This window comes from Bidens hawaiensis, unplaced genomic scaffold, assembly GCF_021521415.1.
Source record: "Bidens hawaiensis isolate Kalapana, Puna unplaced genomic scaffold, B.hawaiensis_p1.1 tig00075458_1, whole genome shotgun sequence".
NCBI lineage: Eukaryota > Viridiplantae > Streptophyta > Magnoliopsida > Asterales > Asteraceae > Bidens > Bidens hawaiensis.
In genome coordinates, this window is record NW_027506710.1 from 17,518 (window position 1) to 23,638 (window position 6,121).

The 6,121-nt window shown below is 37.1% G+C and overlaps 1 protein-coding gene across 2 annotated transcripts; it reads right to left on the bottom strand.

Annotated features, from left to right (window-relative positions):
- Positions 1-755: 755 nt before the first annotated feature.
- On the bottom strand, positions 756-4,661 carry LOC143618436 (uncharacterized). 2 transcript variants are annotated; one of them, XM_077090655.1, is made up of 6 exons: positions 4,457-4,661; positions 4,185-4,380; positions 3,802-4,098; positions 3,638-3,709; positions 2,196-2,777; positions 756-1,348 (listed from the first exon to the last, which is right to left on the bottom strand). In XM_077090655.1, the coding sequence occupies exons 1-6, from the start codon at positions 4,633-4,635 to the stop codon at positions 893-895; spliced, it is 1,782 nt and encodes a 593-aa protein (XP_076946770.1). In that variant the 5' UTR covers positions 4,636-4,661; the 3' UTR covers positions 756-892. The 2 variants fall into 2 exon arrangements, with proteins under 2 accessions (XP_076946770.1, XP_076946771.1); XM_077090656.1 differs by having other exon boundaries at positions 3,802-4,091; positions 4,181-4,380.
- Between the last annotated feature and the right edge of the window lie 1,460 nt (positions 4,662-6,121).

Here is a 6,121-nt window from a genome sequence, read left to right on the forward strand (position 1 = left end):
AGATACTCTTAGCTCTGGTACCGTAAGGAGCGTACCCAATACCAACCAAATTCACGTTGACTCTTCGCTGCAATGCCTGGGTTTTATCGGTTGAATTCTCCATGCAACACATGCAGGATATTAGTGTTGTTACAGTTACACCATTTTTATTATAAGATATACGAGCGTTAGTACTATTTCTTGTGTTTTTTTCCGAACTGTGTACTTTTATAAACAAAAACCAGGAACACTGAAACAGGCCTCCTCCACAACCTAGAGGAACACCGCAAACAAACCAAACCAAACCAGAAACTACATGAACCTGATATTACATCAATTCACAAACTAACTTTTTTAATTTAGTATCGGTATCGTAACGAACTTAACTCATAGCAATCGAATCCACATTCATCCATCGCTACAATGCAACAAGTACATAAACAGACTAAGAGGGCCAAACGTAATGCGCTGAGTAAATTGTATCGGTATCGTAACGAACTTAACTCATAGCAATCGAATCCACATTCATCCATCGCTACAATGCGACAAGTACATAAACAGACTAAGAGGGCCCAACGCAATGCGCTGGGTAAATTGTATAACACAAACACAATAACACATGCCCGGGCTCTGCATATCCTCATGTTAAACTTTAATCTCGGAACCGGCAATGTGATTTTATATCGCATATTGAAGGTATGAACACAAAGTGCAACAGATTTTTCGTTACTAACAATATGTAATCACGGTAACATAACCGATTATAGTTACATTAGTGATACAAATCATCTTCACGATTCTAATATTGTACTTGCCATGAAACAAAAAGTGTCACCAAAGATAATCCATCATAAGAAAAAATACCAATCAGATACAAACAAAAAAAAAACAATTGCTAGACTCTAAAAACCAGTTAATTAATAACAATTCCATCACTTCCTATTAAACCAAAAGACACCCTCTTCTTATCAGTCCCAAAGTTGAACTTAATATCTGATACACCGTCATCAACAGCACTGCTAGTAGAAGGGAAATTGAAAACAATCCGCTCTGATTGGTTCGTTCCAAAACTGTAAGTTGGAATATCAGGTGATTCCTTTGACTGGGGCGGTGCAGGTGGTGGAAAAGATGGCATGATGGACGGTGTTGGTGGCTCTGATGCTGAGCTGGTGGTAGCAGAGAACGGGAAGGTGAATCCACGCCCATTATCAGATGATACAACCTGTTGTGGGTCTGGTCTATTGAAGGTAATAGGCTTTAACATTGGTTGAGATGGCCTCTTTTTAGTGAGATCTTGACCGTTGACTTTGTTGTCAAATGACCATGGTTGACTCTTTTCTTTCTCGTTGGTGTCGGGAGCCATAGACTTCTGTTTTGTAGCAAAGCATCAAAAGTAAGTTATAAAAGTATTGCGGGTTCATCCACAATTAGTAATATTAACAATGCATAAATTTGAGCTTGTTTAGAGGGAATATATCATGGTTTAAAAGTATTGTACATTATGCATCAGAACTCAGAAGTATATTGGTGAAATATGATATTTTGCAAGTTAATAGAATAATCAGCTCGTCCAATAATTTGATGTTGCGTGTCAAGGGACGGGTGTGTTTAGGTCGGTTTCGAGCTCAAATCGAACCAAAAAACAAAGATTCAAGTTTTGGGTTTTTTAAAACCATTCAGTTTTGGTTTTTTCGCTTTTCGGTTTTTACAATAGGTTCAGTTCAGTTTCAGTTTTCCATCTAGGCTTGAAAGTTTTGGGTCGAAAAAAGAAATTGATCCAATGATGAATTTGGGCATGAAACAATGGGCCTAATAACTTTTGATTAATTGGTTATTACACATTTAGGCCTAAATTTTTGGCTACAGAATTTTTTAATATCTTCAATAAAAAAAAACAAACAAAAGAAAACTTTTATAGTTTAGTTAACATTCAATAAAAAAAAATATTCTTAAGTACGATAACGATAGTGTGTTATTCGGTTTTTACGGGTTCAGTTATAAAATGTGGGTTCGGTTATGAAAACCGGTTCGATTTTTGAGAAGACATAAACCAAGCCGACGGTTTTGAATTGGCTTCAGTTACGAGTCATTTGCTTCGATTAACGGTCAACTATTTTGGTTTCATGCACACCTCTCACCTCCCTTCTGGGGATAGTTGAGACCGATATATGAAAAATGTGGCATATGATGAAGACAAAGAAAATATAGAGAAGTACCTCATTTGCAGCACCCGTATTCGTGAAACCAAATAAAGGCCCAGGAGCAGCAGCATCATTAACCGAGACAGATGTTTTGGTTTCAGCATTTGAAGTCTTAACTTGATCTCTAAAGCTTACTCCACCTTCGGGCCCTTTAAAATATCTACTGTCACTAGACATGCCACTTCTATGCAAATCATGACCCGATGAATTAGTATCTTGAGAAGGTAATCGTTTCCACTGGGTTGCTAGCTTCAGCTCAGCCGCCTTTTCTTTAGGGGTTGGCTTGTGTCTATCAAGCTTCTCTAATATCTTTCTAACCGTCTCATTAGACCGTCCAGCAGAATTTGTGTTCACATCCCCTATAAAAGTTTGTTCATTTTTATCTGCTGTATAGAGATTTGAAGTGCCACTAGTTCTTGTATTCTTTTGGAATACGGGCACAAAGCTTCTGGAAGCACTGGAGGAAGATGCAATTCGAGCAGAAGAGAAACTTTTAGGCCCTTCAGATTGAGGTTCGGTTACAAGTTTGTTCCTAACACGACGAATGGGACCCACGGATCCATACGCAACATCCATGACATCACTACTTGTCTTCGACTACAGCAAAAAAGGAAGTACATAGTTAATACATACTTTAAGTGAACCACATAGTAGCCTATAAAATTAAGGCAGCTAAATCTTAATCCTACATCATGAACCCTAAACGAAGATTCTACATATCCATTCAAATGCAAGTTCAGTATGTGATATAGTTGTAACAAGTAGGTACATATAGGAGTTTACAATAGCCACACTCATGCACAAAAAACCGTTTAAATTTGTATAAACAAAAGGATATAAGATACTCGTGTAGTTTCTTAAAGTCAAAATGGTCAACTACATTTGGCACAGATATCATTAAATGATGACTGATGAGTAACGCGTGTTCTTAGCATTAGAAATATGTCTAAATATGCCTGGTAAAAACGGGCTGTTTGGGTCGGTTGGTTCAATGTCAAAATGGTTCAGGTAAGAACAGGTTGTGAGCAAAATGGGTTTGGGTCAAACTGGACCGCTTTTATTAAGTAACAAATTAGTTTGGGTCAAAACGGGTTCTAACCAAAACAAACTCGAACTGAAACAAAACGTTTAAGACAAACTCACACCCTATACTTCTTATGTCGAGTGTATGTAACACAGTCCACTCACACCTGTTTAATTTCAAGTTTTATAAGAGTGACCTGTTTTGACCGTTGTATAAATTAACTAGACCCAACATGGCCCGTTCTGTAATTTGAATTGACCCAATAAACTCCCAAGCAAGTTTTTCTTACCCAAATCAATCAATTCTTTAAAGAATGGGTCATGATTGCCACCCATAATTAGAACTATAAGAAATGTCCATACATTATAATCAACAGTAACTATACCAAGGATAGCAAGTATGTGATTGTGAAGTAGCTACAATTAGAAAATACCTGCAACCTAGATTGTTGGAATGTGGTCAGAGAGGTATTATAAGGCTTCCCATCACCTTGTAATTGACTCAGCTATAACAAAAAAAAACATATAACTTCAACACCAAAATAGCCAACGAATCTTGATTATTATAAGGTTAGAAGTATACTTATGAACCACATACCCTCGGCTTGGTTCTAGAATATGGTGTTCTTGGAAAATTATGAAGCCCGTATCTGCTTCTTTGATTTTGTGGAGTTAGATAACCGCGCTGGTCTTGTACCATTGCACCCGGCCAACAAGTAGATGATTTAGATGAAGGTGTGAAAAAATGTGGCTTTGCAGGAAACGCATCACTACTTTTATGTTCCCTTACAACTGTTGATACATTATTGTGAGTATTAAACCCTAATTCTGATACTCGACTTCCCATATAAGCTTTAGCAATATCTATTGGTGAAGCAGCAACTTCATCTTGTATCTGCATTGAATAATATTACACTAACAATACAATAACTGATAAAACTTCACGTAATACGTGCGTCACTATTATCTACATTTACTCACATTTGATTGCAAACGAGGCATCGGGGTTTCAAAATCATGTTTCCTTATATTAGATGTAGACGGGATTTCAAGGTCAAACACATTCCCTTTATTTTGCGCCTGAGGAGCAGCAGTTTCCGCTTTCTCACCTCCCTCAGCTTTAGAATCATCAGCCAATCTAGAATTCAATATCACCAACAAACGCATGCTCTCATCGCTGCCATATAACTCAACGTTAATCTAAAAATGTTCCATAAATAACATACATTCATGACTTAAGCATAACACGTTACCGAGAGAAATGTTTCCCTTTCAGCAAATTCTCAATTTGATCCACACCAAAATCATCAACCGACTTCTTCGATTTATCTTGTGGAACTGGAACATCAACATCCTCCGCAACCCCCTTCAGTTTATCCGTTTCGTTACTTGGACCTGCATTCTTACTCGAACTGGATACTACAAGCTGCATAGTATTTATGAGACATTAGGTTTGATTACATACGGATGCTTACATATGAAAATATTCCTGCACAATATGAAAACAGGACTTGCCTCCAAAGTATGTTCAGCAGCACCAAGTGCATTTACAGTTGCATCTTCATCTGCATCTGCATCATCATCAGCACTGTCTGTCCAATAAAAGAAACCGCTTGTATTAGCAAATGGTAAGGGATGTAAGTAACAAAAGTTTAATTAATTGAAGCACTAACATATCAATCACACGGAATCAAATAATAAAATCATCACTAGTATTCATATATTATATCTATAGAAACTTGCAGTAACAGATCGTGCCACCTCAACTAGAAACAAAACCCTAACTCGCTTCAAATACTATTATATTATTATTAATAATTGTGTGTAGGCATGATATTCATCGTAATTAATTAACTGACCATAGTCACTAGACGAGTGATCGTCGTCGGCGACGGAAGAATCCGATTGAGAGAAAAAGGAGGGGAGTATTCTGGTGGCGCCGCCGACAATGAGGCGGCGAGCAGGATTGACAACAAGCTTCGAGAGCCAACCACCGTCTTGCGACTGATTAGGAGGTGGTGGACGGTCGTACGGTGTAGACTGTCGTTTCCTAGGTGGCTTTCGGAATTTGCCTCCGGAAGTCGGCTCCATCTATCTTACCCAACTCACTCACTCACGTTTTGTTTATTGTTTATCAAATACAAAATACAAGAAGTTGCTTGTTATGGGATTCAAGACTTTTGGGGGGACGGATGTTTTACTTCACTCCATGTCACAATCCTTTTTTTTCTTTTAATTTATTGGGATAATTTGTTTGTAAAATATTAAAATTTTTTGAAATATGGGAAAGAAGGTTAAGGTGCCAAAAACCGGTTTGTGGAGGAAAAGAGTGTTTTGTGAGAGGGGAGACAAGTTCGTGATGGTTTGTGAGCTTCTTGATAATTTATTAAAGAAAAGCTACTATAAGTTTAGAATCATTGTAGATAATGTAAATATAATATAACGGTATGGCGTTGCGTTGGTGTTAATATTAACGTTCAGAAATTTGTTTTTTTAAGATTTAGTTGTTTACTTGACCGTTAAAAGTTCATATTTTGATACTCTTTGTTAAAGTTTTAGAAAATAACTGGTATATCATTTAGAATAAAACATATAATACAATAAACTTGAATCCGTCTCGTTTATCTCCCTAATTCTTTCATTAGCTTTATCTTTCACTTTTCCCACCACCATCAAATTAAATTATAGGTCCACTTGGGAGTTGTAGTCTTCGAAAACTCTCTTTGATTCTTACAAAAATCAAAATGAAGACCTCCACTGAAAAGAATTTGATTGGGAGCATAGGGACGCCAAATTGACTACCAAAATAGAGATGAATGACATTCTTGGTTGTACTAAAGAACAAAGATCATAGAGATCAATGGCAGACTTACATCGTGATGCTCTGGTAGAAGATGAAGGTGACTTAAATGTATGCA